Below are 17,489 nucleotides of genomic sequence, written 5' to 3' on the forward strand. Positions count from 1 at the left end.
CACAAAACAGGTAGATCAGCCATTTTCTTCTTAATAGACACTGGACTGGCCCAGTATCTCTAAACCCCTCCCTCTCTCCCTTTGAGCCCAGTGCCTTCATTAAACAGCATCTTCAAAACAAGAGAAACTGTGACCTAAAAAAAACACAGGCCCTTCAGGAAGATGCTGCCAGACTTTGCTCAGCACCTGTGGCTGATAATGGTGGTGGCAGGGCCAGTGAGGAGGATGAGGAGGAGGAGAGATATGAAGGTGAGAGTGAAGGGAGAGAAGCAGAAGCTAACAAGAGGCTAAATCAGGATTTCTGAAAGTCAGACATATTTCCTCATGTCTGACCAGATTTAAATAGAATTAAAACATCTGTATTTATCTCTCAACATTTGGTGCATCTGGGGCCTTTCACATCACTCACTGCATGTTCTGTATCATCAGAATAACAGAACCTCAGAAAGACAAAGAAAACTATTCTGTTGAGCATCAAAATTCTCACATCACAGGATTCACATCATCCTTTTGAGCTGCTGGGTGGAAACTAAATTTACCCTTCATTTTTACCCTTATACCCTCTTATGTCTTTGAGAATATGAATAGCACTCTCTCTGAGCATTGAGGGGAAACACAATTATATGTTCAGGGCAGCTACAGTTCATAGTTCACAATTTACCACTGTATCCACATGTTCTAACATCAGCACAGAGATGGTCAAAGGTCACATGTGAAGGACATCATGCACAGAACTGCTTGCTGTTAAAAGACTTTTCATTTTTTTAGGATGTGATGCTGCACTGAGACACTGTCTGCTTTCACTGAGAGTCTGAGTGAATCAGTTTGTCCAATCATTTCTTTTTCAGATAATCACCAAGCAACGACAATGTCCCTGAGACCTGATCCAGAAATGACATAGTCACTGTGGGTGTCATGGATCAGCTGTTAGTGTACAGACATAAACAGCAAGAAAACATACATGTATTGTGACGACAACAAAAAACACTGAAAGTAAACTAATATAATCAAAGTATATTTATTGTCAAAAAATATGGAATATGTCAGCATTACTAGAAGAAAACAGCACTATGGAAATCTATGAAAGCCATGTTAAACAGAGACCCAGAGAGAGAGTTGCAGAGTGAGTGCAGAGATACTGGGTATCTCTTTATGCTGATGATGCCTAAGTTTATATTTCTGCTCCTGAAAGTCCAACAAAGACTCAGCAGATTTCTGTCCCTCAGACAACATATGGCAATCACTTTAAGAACTCTCCTTTTGAGTAGAGGTGAAAAAAAGATTAATTGAATAAAACATTTAACAAATTTATAAAAAGTCACTGAAAACCCACAAACAATTAGCATAGAGTTTAAACCAGGGAGAGTAATCAATCAAGCTGTATTTCATGTCAGTGAGAAAGTATCATAATCACCTGCTGATGTAATAAAAACTACAGATGGAAGCAGAATTTAGTTGATGAACAGATCTTTATTTTGTTGGAACTGTGAAATTACAAAAATAAAGAAAAATAGCAAACAGAGAGAGAGAAGTTGAGAAAGAGAGAGAGACAGTGTCACAGTGAGCAGAGTAAAACCAGTAGCAGAGTCCCAGTGAGTCAGGTCAGGACTGGGAACACTGGTCTCTCCTCAGCGTCTCTGAGACCAGAGTCTGGGAGCCCTGGGTGGCCTCACAGGTCACAGAGTCCAGCTTCCCCCACTGGTCTGCAGGGAGCCTCAGGGTGCTGCTCCAGCTGTAGAGGCCGTCCTTCCCCAGCACCCCGGGGCTCCTGCTCTCCTCCCAGCTGCTGCTGCTCCTGCTGCCCCCCACCTTCCAGGCCAGACTCCAGTCTGAGGGGAAGCCCTTGTTGGCCAGGCACATGAGCGTGACCTCCGTCTGATGGAGCTCCTCTTGGGAGGGGGGCAGCACCGTCAGGGTGGGACGGGTATCACCTAGGAGACACCAATCAGCTTAGAGGACAGGGAGCACACAGCTGTCAATCAAACAGCAGACACTTGGACACCTTTACTGTGTGAGAGTTGATTTTCTCCTTTAAGGAGTTTCTGTCAGATGGTTTTTCTGCTCCACCAGTCACTCACTCACACATTGTTTCACTTCCCTTTAAGAAGCCTCTCATGCACATCAGCACAGAGACAATCATCAGACACTTTGACCTGAAATACATCAAACTACACTGGAAACACAAGGAGCTGATTTTACATTTTAATAATTACATTTTACTGTAGTCTATATTACACAATTTAATGAAAAGAATAAAATACTGTTTGGAAACATTTTCAGTTTTTCATGAATTTCTTCAAAGTCCTGATTCATTTATAGTGAAATACATTTACTGATAAAACTATCAAGAGCAAAACAGTTAAATCAGATCTAGTGATAAACGCCAAAATATCACATAATAACTGACAGCCATATTTAAAAATTTGACACAGATTAAAATAAGTTATTACCATAAGTAACTATTAAATTCAGAAAATTTCAGTCATAGAATAATTTTAGCTCAATTTCTAACCAGTTTAAACTTTAAAGAGGACTGCAGGATTGTTGCTGTTTAATCTTTGCTGCAGCTCAAATTGTTCACATTTCACAAATTAACTGGAACATGTAAAGAAAAGTTCAGTGAATCTGCTTCAAGTTAAACTTCACAGTTAAAGAGGAGAAATGAACAATAAAACAGAGACTTTAAAGTGGTTTAGATCGGCCTCATGGAAATTTATATCTCCTACAGATGTTCAGACACAGAGATTAGAACCTGAACTCATCAGACAACATTTAATATTTGATCAGAAACTTACTTCCAACATCCAGTCTGGTTCCTCCACCAAAAGTCCACCACAGTGATACAAACTCATTGAGCCGTCGTACAAAAACCTCTCACTGTACAGAGACACGGCTCTCTGACTTTGAAACAAACAAACTCACCAAAATGAGTCTGTTTGTGATATTTCAACAGCTGATGTGAGAAATGACAATAGCCACAAAATCCCAGACTGTATATTTTTCTATTATATAGATTCATATTGAAATAAAAGTATTTGACTCTGCTGCTGCTTCACCTACATGTTCTCACTCCCAGCTCATCACATATGGACGTTTGGTCAGGAACCTTTAGCTTCATTGTTGAACGTGAAATAAAACAGTACAGCATTACTAAATTCATTTAGAAACTCACAGCACTTGGTTAATGTTGGAGAAAGATTGTGGTGTGGTTTAATACAGAAAAAGTTCAGTGTGACTTCAAAACCATGATGTTGTCTCAGCTCATATACGTCTCTGACAAAAGGCTTTGGTCTGTTTGATTCATGCATCAACTTTCAACAAAGCACAGTCTGTATTTGTATCAGATAAACTGCATGATTAAAAATGATGCTAAAGGAGTTCAAAAGTGACACCAGGAGGTCCTGACCAAGTGACTGTGACGAGTTTGGGGTGAGAGCGTGTTGACTTCACAGGTAAAGTCCAGAGAATCAAACTGTCACTGTAACATGTTGACACTCTTTATATTTACTTTTGACCATAATAGACATGGTCTCTGTATTTCTGATGTTCTGAATATAGGAAACAACAATCACAGAAGATCCTGGTGTAAGAAACAGGTGATCTAATCAGGGGATGATGACGTGACCTTTAATCACAAGTCCATCATATATATGTGTGTATGTTCACTTCTTCACCTGAGGACGACATCTGTGGTTGAAATGATCTCAGTCACATCCACATCAAAGAAGAGGAAAGGAAAATACAGTAGGATGCTGCAGTTTCTAATTTGTTCTTTTTATCATTTAAAAACATTTACAAACTATGTCTGAGGTCATTTTTATAGTTGATGCCTTTGTTCTCTAACTTCAGTGTGTGTGTGTGTGTGTGTCCTCAGTGAACTGTATCAGTCAGTTCAGTATCTGTTCAGTGACTGAGGGAGGTTTTTGTACGACACTTTTTCACTGTGTGAACACAGCTTTACTGTTGATATAGTGATAACTCTGACAGTAGTAAACTGCTGCATCTTCAGCCTGGACTCCACTGATGGTCAGAGTGAAGTCAGAGTTTGATCCTCTGCCTGTAAAACGAGCTGGAATCCCTGATGCTCCAGTGGTAGCATAGTAAATAAGCAGTTTAGGTTTTTCTCCATCTCTCTGTTGATACCAGGCTAAACGGTGGTATGGGCTGCCATAATAAACATCCTGACTGGTCCTACATGTGATGGTGACGGAGGCTCCCAGAGTAGAGCTCACTGCTCCAGACTGAGTCACTGTGACCTGTCCTCTGGACTCTGAGGACACAGAGACACAAACATAAAGCAGAGTCATGGTTTTGTCAGCTTCATTTCAGAGGGACGGATGTTGATAGAGGAGAGGAGTTTGATTCTCTGGACTTTACCTGTGAAGCAGCAGCAGAGGAGAGTCCAGATGAGGACGGAGATCAAAGTCATGTTTTTGATGAGGAGGATTTGTGTGTCTTCTGTTGTGATGAAGGACAGCTGTCAGTCATCCAGTCTTCAACTGTCAGGACTATAAACTCTCCCAGAGCACTGGAGCATGGTGCTGCTGATGCAAAGTGGCTCTCTATGGAAATGCTCTGACTTGTTATTTGTTGCTGACACAGTATCACATGTACAATGATTCATGTAAAGGGAACAGTGATATGTGATTCTTTTTCATGAAAATGTGATCCAATAAACACTGAACTGAAATGACTGGTGTGTGTAATAGACATTTACATTCTGTGCATTTTAAAATTAAGTTAAAATCTATAGAAAATTATTTTTTTTTCTAAATAAATGAACAAATGAATGAAAATTATTTGGTAAATCTAAAATTAAATATACTTGGTCTTAAAATCTCAGATCACTTAATGCTGATGATGTCCTGCTTTTTATTTCTAATATTGAGAATTGATTTTTAAACCTTTTCATATTTATTACAGATTAAAATCTAAGTATATATGAGTAAACATACATCACTTATTTTTTGTATTTTGTGTAAATAAGCACAAATAATGATAATGACCTGACAACCATCAAATTTTACAATATTTGTTTCAGTGAAATTTGTGGTAGAAATACATTTAAATGACAATCCTGACACATTTAAATAATTAATAAATAAGACACATATGTATTGTAGATCACATCCTACAGTGATGTTTGATAATGATGATGTGAGTGAGTGAAGTAGAAAGAAAATAAAAGAAAGAAAATATTCTGTTTTCCATCAAACTCAAGTAGAAACCACACACAAATGAACAATGACACGTTTCTAATTATTATTCTGAAAACTTGACTCATCCACTATTGAACAAAATCATCAGAGAGATCAGATCCCTGTTGGAGTCAGTCAGAGCATTTCCATAGAGAGCCACTTTGCATCAGCAGCACCATGCTCCAGTGCTCTGGGAGAGTTTATAGTCCTGACAGTTGAAGACTGGATGACTGACAGCTGTCCTTCATCACAACAGAAGACACACAAATCCTCCTCATCAAAAACATGACTTTGATCTCCGTCCTCATCTGGACTCTCCTCTGCTGCTGCTTCACAGGTAAAGTCCAGAGAATCAAACTCCTCTCCTCTATCAACATCCGTCCCTCTGAAATGAAGCCGACAAGACCATGACTCTGCTTTATGTTTGTGTCTCTGTGTCCTCAGAGTCCAGAGGACAGGTCACAGTGACTCAGTCTGGAGCAGTGAGCTCTGCTCTGGGAGCCTCCGTCACCATCACATGTAGGACCAGTCAGAATGTTTATGGCTCAGACCGTTTAGCCTGGTATCAACAGAGAGATGGAGAAAAACCTAAACTACTTATTTACCTTGCTACCTATCGAGCATCAGGGATTCCAGCTCGTTTTACAGGCAGAGGATCAAACTCTGACTTCACTCTGACCATCAGTGGAGTCCAGGCTGAAGATGCAGCAGTTTACTACTGTCAGAGTTTTGACTATATCAACAGTCAGTATGTGTTCACACAGTGAAAAAGCATCGTACAAAAACCTCCCTCATTCACTGAACAGAAACTGAACTGACTGATACAGTTCACTGAGGACACACACACACACACACACACTGAAGTTAGAGAACAAAGGCATCAACTATAAAAATGACCTCAGATATAGTTTGTAAATGTCTTTAAATGATAAAAAGAACAAATTAGAATCTGCAGCATCCTACTGTCTTTTCCTTTCCTCTTCTTTGATGTGGATGTGACTGAGATCATTTCAACCACAGATGTCGTCCTCAGGTGAAGAAGTGAACATACACACATATATATGATGGACTTGTGATTAAAGGTCACGTCATCATCCCCTGATTAGATCACCTGTTTCTTACACCAGGATCTTCTGTGATTGTTGTTTCCTATATTCAGAAAATCAGAAATACAGAGACCATGTCTATTATGGTCAAAAGTAAATATAAAGAGTGTCAACATGTTACAGTGTCTTTAAACCTTGATCCTTCCACTAAAGCAGTCCCAAGTTCCAGGTCCCAGCACAGACCCTCACAGACCAGGTGTGATCCGCCCACATCCAGGTCTCTCTGATCACATGATGACAATAACATTACACAGGTGTCATCAGCCTCTGACCTGACTGAACATGTCTGACATCATAGGTCTCATTTCAGCTCGTTGTTGAAATGTGATGTCAGTCATGTTCACATGATGTTATAAACAAATCCCATCAATCCACCAGTGAATGGAACTAACTAACAAGTCTTGTCTGTGTATCCAAAACCTGAATGACATCTTTAGATTTGCTGTACAGCTCCATTGCTGTCTGTTAATTATTAAAAAAACATGAGTGAGCCACACTGTTGCACTGAGTGACATGTTCCTGGATTTCAATAAAATAATGGAGCTGTAGTTTATTTAGAAACAGCTCCATAGACTAATAACAGCAAAGATATTCATGGTACCTGGTTGAGGGAGTGTCCGCACCACACAGTTCTTCACTTTCCCCATTTAGATCCTGTGTCATGCTGTCAGTTTATGTTGTCCACCCTGAAGAAAGCCTCTAACACCCTGAGCCTCAGCTGCTGAGAAGTCCAGGTGGTCCTCAATACAAAGTTCCTCCTGGTCTCTCTTGAGAGGGACGGATGTTAGAGGAGTTTGATTCTCTGGACTTTACCTGTGAAGTCAACACGCTCTCACCCCAAACTCGTCACAGTCACTTGGTCAGGACCTCCTGGTTTCACTTTTGAACTCCTTTAGCATCATTTTTAATCATGCAGTTTATCTGATACAAATACAGACTGTGCTTTGTTGAAAGTTGACGCATGAATCAAACAGACCAAAGCCTTTTGTCAGAGACGTATATGAGCTGAGACAACATCATGGTTTTGAAGTCACACTGAACTTTTTCTGTATTAAACCACACCACAATCTTTCTCCAACATTAACCAAGTGCTGTGAGTCTCTAAATGAATTTAGTGATGCTGTACTGTTTTATTTCATGTTCAACAATGAAGCTAAAGGTTCCTGACCAAACGTCCATATGTGATGAGCTGGGAGTGAGAACATGTAGGTGAAGCAGCAGCAGAGTCAAATACATTTATTTCAACATTAATCTATATAATAGAAAAATATACAGTCTGGGATTTTGTGGCTATTGTCATTTCTCACATCAGCTGTTTAAATATCACAAACAGACTCATTTTGGTGAGTTTGTTTGTTTCAAAGTCAGAGAGCCGTGTCTCTGCACAGTGAGAGGTTTTTGTACGACGGCTCAATGAGTTTGTATCACTGTGGTACACGTTCGGTGGAGGAACCAGACTGGATGTTGGAAGTAAGTCAAATTTTTATGAACAGTTTTATTTCAGGAGCTGTTTTTCTTTTTATTTCTGTCACCTTCAGCAAACCAGGAAAAGAAGTTACCTTTCCATGTCAATGTAAAGTTTTAAAAGAAAACTTTCGCACCTTGTGAAAAAGTTTGTTTTTACAGTAGAAATTGTAAAAACTCATGATAATGAAAATTAAATACTGAGACAGAGAAAATCCTCATTTCTAACTTTAACAGTAAAGCAGCGTCTTGAGGGTTTGTAGATTTAGTTTGTTTCAAAGTCAGAGAGCCGTGTCTCTGTACAGTGAGAGGTTTTTGTACGACGGCTCAATGAGTTTGTATCACTGTGGTGGACTTTTGGTGGAGGAACCAGACTGGATGTTGGAAGTAAGTTTCTGATCAAATATTAAATATTGTCTGATGAGTTCAGGTTCTAATCTCTGTGTCTGAACATCTGTAGGAGATATAAATTTCCATGAGGCCGATCTAAACCACTTTAAAATCTCTGTGTTATTGTTCATTTCTCCTCTTTAACCTTGAAGCTGAACTTGAAGCAGATTCACTGAATTTTTCTTTACATGTTGCAGTTAATTTGTGAAACGTGAACAATTTGAGCTGCAGCAAAGATTAAACAGCAACAATCCTGCAGTCCTCTTTAAAGTTTAAACTGGTTAGAAATTGAGCTAAAATTATTCTATGACTGAAATTTTCTGAATTTAATAGTTACTTATGGTAATAACTTATTTTAATCTGTGTCTGATTTTTAAATATGGCTGTCAGTAATTATGTGATATTTTGGCGTTTATCACTAGATCTGATTTAACTGTTTTGCTCTTGATAGTTTTATCAGTAAATGTGTTTCACTATAAATGAATCAGGACTTTGAAGAAATTCATAAAAAACTGAAAATGTTTCCAAACAGTATTTTATTCTTTTCATTAAATTGTGTAATATAGACTACAGTAAAATGTAATTATTAAAATGTAAAATCAGCTTCTTGTGTTTCCAGTGTAGTTTGATGTATTTCAGGTCAAAGTGTCTGATGATTGTCTCTGTGCTGATGTGCATGAGAGGCTTCTTAAAGGGAAGTGAAACAATGTGTGAGTGAGTGACTGGTGGAGCAGAAACACCATCTGACAGAAACTCCTTAAAGAAGAAAATCAACTCTCACACAGTAACGGTGTCCAAGTGTCTGCTGTTTCATTGACAGCTGTGTGCTCCCTGTCCTCTAAGCTGATTGGTGTCTCCTAGGTGATACCCGTCCCACCCTAACGGTGCTGCCCCCCTCCCAAGAGGAGCTCCATCAGACAGAGGTCACGCTCATGTGCCTGGCCAACAAGGGCTTCCCCTCAGACTGGAGTCTGGCCTGGAAGGTGGGGGGCAGCAGGAGCAGCAGCAGCTGGGAGGAGAGCAGGAGCCCCGGGGTGCTGGGGAAGGACGGCCTCTACAGCTGGAGCAGCACCCTGAGGCTCCCTGCAGACCAGTGGGGGAAGCTGGACTCTGTGACCTGTGAGGCCACCCAGGGCTCCCAGACTCTGGTCTCAGAGACACTGAGGAGAGACCAGTGTTCCCAGTCCTGACCTGACTCACTGGGACTCTGCTACTGGTTTTACTCTGCTCACTGTGACACTGTCTCTCTCTCTTTCTCATCTTCTCTCTCTCTCTGATATGTTTGCTATTTTTCTGTAATGTTTGTAATTTCACAGTTTCAACAAAATAAAGATCTGTTCATCAAATAAATTCTGCTTCCATCTGTATTTTATATTACATCAGCAGGTGATTATGATACTTTCTCACTGACATGAAATACAGCTCGTTTGATAACTCTCCCTGGTTTAAACTCTAATTGTTTCTGTGTCACCTCTGCTCAAAAGCAGAGCTCTTAAAGTGATTGTTATATGTTGTCTGAGGGACAGAAATCTGTTGAGTCTTTGTTGGATTTTCAGGAGCAGAAATATAAAGTCAGGTATCATCAGCATAAAGAGATATCCAGTAACTCTGGAACCAAAAATGTGTCTCATTTATTTAATAAACTGTTGTCAAATGTTAACACAATCAGTCTGTGCTATTATTGTTACTATTAGTAGAGTATTTGTTTTCAATCGTGTGTAGATGCCTTTGTCATAAAAAAAGTTACATTTGATTATGTATGAATGATTTTATAGATTGTGTAAGATGTACTACGTCATCAGAATGAATGGATGTTGAAAAATTGAAAAGTGTAACATCGTCTGTGTGAAACTCTCTTCTTATATTTGATGCACATTTTGAGTTAAATTTCATAATTTGCACATTTTGATTATTTCGAATTTGAAATTAACATTTTTTTTATTATTTGATTTTCTACATGACTTTTTCATTTCAGTTCAAATTTCTGTCATTTTAAACTGTGAGTTTGGTTTTGACTGACTGTTTTGACTGACTGTCTACTCAGTGTGTTTAAAATAACATCAAAAATATAAATGTTTACTCACAACTACAACTTACAACTGTTACTGTCAAAAAGTGCTGTTTGTTTTGTGTGTTGCTCTATGCATTTGGAGAAGGTAAAGTCTTCATTATCTTTATTAATAAATTTCATAAATACAGTATTTCTATAGACAACACTTCTTACAACATGAGAACATGTTGCAGCAAACTCTGGTGTTTTAGTTTCAGTGCAGCTGTTGAGTCAGATCAGTTCCTCTGCAGCTGAGGGAGGTTTTTGTACGACGTTGTATCACTGTGTGAACGGGAATGCTTCATCCTGCTGACAGTAGTAAACTCCTGCATCTTCAGCCTGGACTCCACTGATGGTCAGAGTGAAGTCAGTCCCACCTGATTTACTTCCACTGAAACGATCTGGAACTCCAGAGTAACGGTTTGTATCATCATAAATCAAGAGTTTAGTAGTTTCTCCAGGTTTGTGAAGGTACCAGTGGATGTCATCCTCAAGATATGTGCTAGATTTACATCTGAGGGAGACAGTTTGACCTAAAACAACAGACTGAGATCCAGGAGACTGAGTCAGGATGATTTCTCCTGATGAACCTGGAAAACATGAAAAAGAGGAGAAGGGTTATTGACACAAATCCAGCTTGGAGAAAGATGATCAACATCCAAACAGAGGAGGATCATTTCTTTAACATGGAGAATAGATGAAGAAGGTCAATGCTGCTTGTTTCAGTCTTTCTCCATCACAGCAGAACATCATTGTGGTGAACCTGGTTGCATCCTGAAGCCAAGTTTTCAGAAGAGAGTCTCACCCTGAACAAGGAGCCCCAGGGTGACCAGCAGTAGAGTCAGAGACATCATCATTGTGCTGCCGGCGTGTCAGTGGCTCTGAAAGGCCTGGACAGCCACTGATCAACACTGGCCTCTTAACAGCTGGGGGCAGAGAGGGAGGACACATATGCAAACACACAGAGTCAGTGAACTGTAGCTGTCCTCAACATATCATCATGTTTCCCATCAGCACTGAGAGAGGTCACTATTGAAATGATATATTGGTAGAAATTTTAATTTGATTTCCAATAAAGCAGCTCAACAAGCTGATATGAATTTTATGAAAAAAGATTTTTGAGGATGATTAAACAGAACATTTTCTAACAGGACTGGACTGGGACAAACTATCAGCTCTGGCTTTTTACACTTAATAAAGAACCTTTCTAGCTCAGCAGTGAAAACATAAGTGAGCTAGTTTGTTAGCTGCTAGCACATTCATATTGAGCCTGTGAATATTCTCATTAGTCCAGGTCATAGTATCTCAAAGGAATTTTAAATCGAAAGCAACTGGACTTAGTTATTTGTCTTAGGAAGACATTTCACCTCTCATCCAAGAGGCACATTCATATTAATTTTCTTAGTCAGTGTGCACATAGCTACTGTGATCTCTTTACAAAATGATATTGATGTTGTAAATAACTAGATAGCAAACTACACCTGCTTTTCATAACAGTAGCAAACCAGCCAAACTGAATGTACAGCAAAGCAGAATTAGTTTTATTTTTTTGTTTACAACATAACTTTTCAGACACCACTTAGTTTGTTCACCACTATCAGATTTTTGCTCAATATCATTAAGTGGATCTTAATGGGACTGGACTCCAGGGTAGCATATAGGCTAATGCATCATCCTCTCTCAATACATATTGTTGACCCAGGCAGTCAGCCCATTGTTATCATCTGCTTACTGCAAGTTCTACTCTCCCTCCACTCTCACCATCATCTCTCTCCTTCTCCTCATAATCTTCACTCTGCTCACCACCACCAGCATCACCCGCAGGTGCTGAAGAAGGCAGCATCTTGCTAAAAGGCCTGTCTTTCTGTTGGGGCTGCAGTTTCTGTGCTTTTTGCAGCACAGATGGGGGAGGGGTTTATATAGATAATCTCAGTTTATTCGAATGTGGATTCCAAGAGAAGTAAAGGACTTTTTGCACATTAAGATGTGAGGGTGAAGCCGGAAATCCTAATTGAACTTCTGATCTTATTAGTAACTTAAAGATGGGAAGATGAGGATTTGTGACGTATAATAGGAAGTCATCAGCACACAGGCTGATTTGATGATGATGTGTCATAAATGATACCTGGTGCTGATGGATTGAAAGACTGAAAGCAAAGTGTTTCAGAGTGATGTAGAAATGAACTACACATGTCTAATTCACATTTGTAAATATATTTGAATCAATATATATGTAAAATTGATCATGAGAAAGAGTGAATTATCCCCATAGACTTTACCCAACTATACTACTAGGAGTGTGTGTGTGTGTGTGTTTGTGTGTGTGTACAGCAGCAACTTCCAGCTGCAGCAGTCAGTTCAGTTTCTGTTCAGTGACTGAGGGAGGTTTTTGTACAACACTTTTTCACTGTGTGAACACATACTGACTGTTGATATAGTGAAAACTCTGACAGTAGTAAACTGCTGCATCTTCAGCCTGGACTCCACTGATGGTCAGAGTGAAGTCAGAGTTTGATCCTCTGCCTGTAAAACGAGCTGGAATCCCTGATGGTCGACTGGTAGCATGGTAAATAAGCAGTTTAGGTTTTTCTCCATCTCTCTGTTGGTACCAGGCTAAGAAGTGCCCGTTGCTGTTAACATAAACATTCTGACTGGTCCTACATGTGATGGCGACAGAGGCTCCCAGAGCAGAGCTCACTGCTCCAGGCTGAGTCACTGTGACCTGTCCTCTGGACTCTGAGGACACAGAGACACAAACATAAAGCAGAGTCATGGTTTTGTCGGCTTCATTTCAGAGGGACGGATGTTGATAGAGGAGAGGAGTTTGATTCTCTGGACTTTACCTGTGAAGCAGCAGCAGAGGAGAGTCCAGATGAGGACGGAGATCAAAGTCATGTTTTTGATGAGGGGGATTTGTGTGTCTTCTGTTGTGATGAAGGACAGCTGTCAGTCATCCAGTCTTCAACTGTCAGGACTATAAACTCTCCCAGAGCACTGGAGCATGGTGCTGCTGATGCAAAGTGGCTCTCTATGGAAATGCTCTGACTGACTCCAACAGACCTCCACAAGATCTTTTACATAACAGAAATACTTGGAATTTAACTACATTACCTGAGTTTGGTGAAATGTGGATTCTAAACAATTTACAGGATTTTCTCCATGTTCAGAACAGGAGGGAGTCACCAGAAAACCTGCTTCAACTCATCTGATGAATAACAGAAAGAAGGCAATTTCAAATATATGGCAATTACAAACTACAAGTGAAATCAATTTTGATGTATGACAAAACATTATCGGTCAACAAGCTGATTTTATTATGTGTTCATGAAATGATTCCTGTGATGTTGATGGATTTTCTGTTAAAAGCAGTTTAGGTGTGAATGATGACTGGAAACAACCAGAGTAAAATGAGATTCATGTCAAGTGAATTTTGTTATTTAATTGGTATCAAAATATACACGTACATTTTATGATGGAGACAGATCTATATGATGTTTATGTCTAAGTATTGACTTGTGTGTTTGCATGTGTGTGTTTGTGTGTGTACAAGTCTTTCTATGGTTGCCAAAACACATTTTATTTTTGAAACCATCACCTTGGGGACATTTTAGCTTTATGAACACATTTTAGTCAGAGCATTTCCATAGAGAGCCACTTTGCATCAGCAGCACCATGCTCCAGTGCTCTGGGAGAGTTTATAGTCCTGACAGTTGAAGACTGGATGACTGACAGCTGTCCTTCATCACAACAGAAGACACACAAATCCTCCTCATCAAAAACATGACTTTGATCTCCGTCCTCATCTGGACTCTCCTCTGCTGCTGCTTCACAGGTAAAGTCCAGAGAATCAAACTCCTCTCCTCTATCAACATCCGTCCCTCTGAAATGAAGCCGATAAAACCATGACTCTGCTTTATGTTTGTGTCTCTGTGTCCTCAGAGTCCAGAGGACAGGTCACAGTGACTCAGCCTGGAGCACTGAGCTCTGCTCTGGGAGCCTCCATCGCCATCACATGTAGAACCAGTCAGAATGTTGGTGTTTTGAACAACAAGCACCTCTTAGCCTGGTACCAACAGAGAGATGGAGAAAAACCTAAACTGCTTATTTATGGTGCTACCACTCGAGCATCAGGGATTCCAGCTCGTTTTACAGGCAGAGGATCAAACTCTGACTTCACTCTGACCATCAGTGGAGTCCAGGCTGAAGATGCAGCAGTTTACTACTGTCAGAGTTATCACTGGTTGAATAATCAGAATGTGTTCACACAGTGAAAAAGTGTCATACAAAAACCTCCCTCAGTCACTGAACAGAAACTGAACTGACTGATACAGTTCACTGAGCACACACACACACACACACACACACACACACACACACAATCTGATCTGTATAAAAACATAAACCTCACCAACTACACTCGTCTGCAGACACTCTGCATACAATGACTGACTCCACCGACCGCCACGACACTGTGACACTCGATTCCCCCAAAGGTGTCAGTGGAGCACCACAGATTGCTCTCTGGTCTGTGGGAAACACTCAAGACCATTAAAAAAAAACGTAGTAATGAACGAAGCTGTGTGACGGTTACATTTGTATTTTCTTGAATTAACGTTTGTGAAGGCATTAACGGTGATCCAGTTAACGGCTACAGTGAACAGCGATTCAATTAATGGCTACAAATAAAATATAATAAAAAGGGGCCACTGGTCTCTGACGACTTGGCTTTTGGCAGACTGTGCAAGGACACATCGCCCTCCTTGCATCCCTTAATAGCGCAACACCGTTTCTTTGACATCTCACCGTGCAGTTATTCACTCACACCTGGAACCTACAGTGGAGGCAGGCCAACAGGTTGCGGTGGCCAGAGTTACCTTGTGTGTGACATCACACAAAGGAGGAAGTGCTATCCGCTCGTCTTAAAGAAACAGTTCCTACAAATGGGCGGTGTGCGTTTCTCCGTTTATGACCAGTTTGATGCATGGGGCAGTATATATGTGGCCCAGAGACCTCCCAAAGCATGATAAAATAACCAAATCACATTTTTCATGCCATGGGGCCTTTAAGGTTTCAGTTGTGAATCAATCATCAGAGGAGTAAAACAACGTCCATTTCTAGTGATTTTTTTCATTTGATTAGTATAAAAATATACAGCTCCATTTTTCTTAAAGACACAGATCTATACAATGTCAATGTCCAAATACTGCACACACAACATTTTTTTTTTTGGCCTTTATGCCTTTATTGATAGGGCAGTCGAGAGAGACAGGAAACGGGGAGGCAGAGAGAGGGGGAATGACACGCAGAAAAGGGACGCCTGCAGCGAGGGCTATAGCCTCAACACATGGGGCGGGTGCGCTACCCACTGAGCTAAACACCACCCCGTGAGGACACATTTTGTTTTGAGACCATCATTGTGAGGACACTTCGATCTTGTAAGGACATTTTGCCCAATTCACACAAATTTAATGTGATTTTTGTGGGTTCAGACTTGGTTGTAGGGTTAGAGTTTGAATTAGGTTTGGTTTGGCATTTGTTTGTGAAGGTTAAGGTTAAGGTTAAGGTAAGGGGCTCAGGAATGTGTGGCCTCATTTTACCACATTCTACTTTACTTGTGTGTGTGTGTGTGTGTCCCCAGTGAATTGTATAAGTCACAGTGACTCAGCCTGGAGCAGTGAGCTCTGCTCTGGGAGCCTCCATCATCATCACATGTAGGACCGGTCAGAACGTTTATGGCTCAAAATATTTAGCCTGGTACCAACAGAGAGATGGACAAAAACCTAAACTGTTAATTTACCTTGCTACCACTCGAGCATCAGGGATTCCAGCTCGTTTTACAGGCAGTGGATCAAACTCGGCCTTCACTCTGACCATCAGTGGAGTCCAGGCTGAAGATGCAGCAGTTTACTACTACTGTCAGAGTTTTCACTATATGAACAGTCAGAATCTCTTCACACAGTGAAAAAGCGTCGTACAAAAACCTCCCTCACTCACTGAGCAGAAACTGAAGTGACTGATACAGTTCACTGAGGACACACACACACACATACGTTCACTGATTTCTTATTGAACAAAGTTTATACTTTGAATCTTTAAAAATGAATGTATAGTTAGACATTAATGTTTTATTATTATGTTTTATTTAATCTTTACATTTTTCATGAAATCACTAGTCACATAACAGCTTCTGACAGCTGCTGATGTTCACACACTCAGACACCTTTTCAGCATCAATCACTCTGAAATCTGTTCATATGCTGATGACATCCTGTTATACGTCACAAACATGCTGAACTTGCATTGTTTTAATCCATAATCCAATCACTAATGTGGCGACCCCTATTGTTGTGTGACATCATTGTTCACCTCTGGTCATTAGTGCTTCATGGTGACACCTGGGCCCAGTGTTCACCAGCCTATAAAAGGCACTCCCTGTCACTCATGTCTCTCTCTCTCCCTCTCTTTGTAAGCATCTCCGGTGGTGATGGGAGCTGCCTTAAGTCCTCAGTTATTCTTTAGTTTATTTTATGCACCTTACAACACTCACACAACATGCACTTCACACTGAGTTACTGATTGTCACACATTTGTTAGGAATTATAATTTTTCTGCTTATCCAGTAAATATTCTTGTTTAATGTTAACACTGGTGTGTCTCCCTCCTTGTCATGGCTGTGAGAGCCAGGCTGTGACAAAGTGGGGGCTCATCTATAGTTAAGTAAACGTACTTTCTGATATGTTTGTTTGATCGTTGGAACTGTTACATGTTTTGTGTGGCACATGGTGTACTGATCAGGTGATTGGGCCCTGGTGCACATTCGAGGCTGTCAGTAGTTTGGTTTTGTTTGGTTGGCGCATGGATCCTGGGAGATGCACCATGTGTTAATGTTTGTGGAAGTGTCTTTCTTGCTCTTTGAGGAAATTGGTTGGTTGTGGTGCATTTGAGAACGTGAAATCTCTCCTGTGTTCTGGCCCTGTCCTTGCTTCACTGTGGCTAAATGAGCCTTTTTAGATCCAGGTAGATTCCAGTCGTGTGGGTGCAGGTGCCATTTTGCTGCAGGAGAGTGATGGTGCAGACAGGCCGGTTTGCTACTTTTCCAGGAAGTTCCATTCCTATCAATTGAGTTTGCGACCCCTATTGTTGTGTGACAGTATTGTACATCTGTGAGAGCAAGGCTGTAACACTAATAAAAAAAGTTTGTCTCAAGAAGCCAGCCACCTCGCCCGACGACTGTTTGATTGCGTGTAAATATGTTTTAATTCCTTCACTGGTTTAAGTTCA

The 17,489-nt window shown here is 40.4% G+C and overlaps 2 gene segments (V, D, J or C); one reads left to right on the forward strand and one right to left on the reverse strand.

Moving 5' to 3' along the window:
• Positions 1–1,469: 1,469 nt before the first annotated feature.
• LOC139634468 (Ig kappa chain V-III region MOPC 63-like) lies at positions 1,470–11,151 on the reverse strand. The segment is given in 4 exon segments: positions 1,470–1,931; positions 2,796–2,831; positions 10,499–10,798; positions 11,014–11,151. Coding segments are annotated over 4 exon segments (717 nt in total).
• LOC139634466 (Ig kappa chain V-III region MOPC 63-like) lies at positions 5,469–9,508 on the forward strand. The segment is given in 4 exon segments: positions 5,469–5,535; positions 5,643–5,952; positions 8,118–8,155; positions 9,020–9,508. Coding segments are annotated over 4 exon segments (729 nt in total).
• Positions 11,152–17,489: the final 6,338 nt, after the last annotated feature.

This window comes from Trachinotus anak, unplaced genomic scaffold (genome assembly GCF_046630095.1).
Source record: "Trachinotus anak isolate AG129_WGS33_773 ecotype Australia unplaced genomic scaffold, CSIRO_AGI_Tana_v1 ptg000016l, whole genome shotgun sequence".
Taxonomy (NCBI): domain Eukaryota; kingdom Metazoa; phylum Chordata; class Actinopteri; order Carangiformes; family Carangidae; genus Trachinotus; species Trachinotus anak.